The 200-nt window shown below is 47.0% G+C and overlaps 1 protein-coding gene across 1 annotated transcript in view; it reads left to right on the forward strand.

Annotated features, from left to right (window-relative positions):
• Positions 1-146: 146 nt before the first annotated feature.
• LOC104468247 (CMP-N-acetylneuraminate-poly-alpha-2,8-sialyltransferase-like) overlaps positions 147-200 on the forward strand; it is a 28,843-nt gene continuing 28,789 nt past the window's right edge. Inside the window, exon 1 of the mRNA XM_010082303.1 lies at positions 147-192. Coding sequence (XP_010080605.1) covers positions 147-192 — 46 coding nt within the window. The remainder of the gene's footprint in view (positions 193-200) is intronic.

Raw genomic sequence — 200 nt, forward strand, 5'->3', positions numbered from 1 at the left:
GCGCCCGCCTGATTCTTCTTCTTTTTTTTAAATTATTTTTTAAAATTACTCTGTTTTTGGCAATTTGCGCCGCGTGGGGAGCTGTTTTCCGCACACCCCTGACAAACAAAGGAAAAGGGGGAGGGGAACCGCCTCTCTCAGAAGACATGCGTTCAATCAGGAAGAGGTGGACTGTGTGCACAATAAGTCTCCTCCTCATC

The sequence above is a fragment of the Pterocles gutturalis genome, unplaced genomic scaffold (genome assembly GCF_000699245.1).
Source record: "Pterocles gutturalis isolate BGI_N339 unplaced genomic scaffold, ASM69924v1 scaffold22799, whole genome shotgun sequence".
Lineage (NCBI taxonomy): Eukaryota > Metazoa > Chordata > Aves > Pterocliformes > Pteroclidae > Pterocles > Pterocles gutturalis.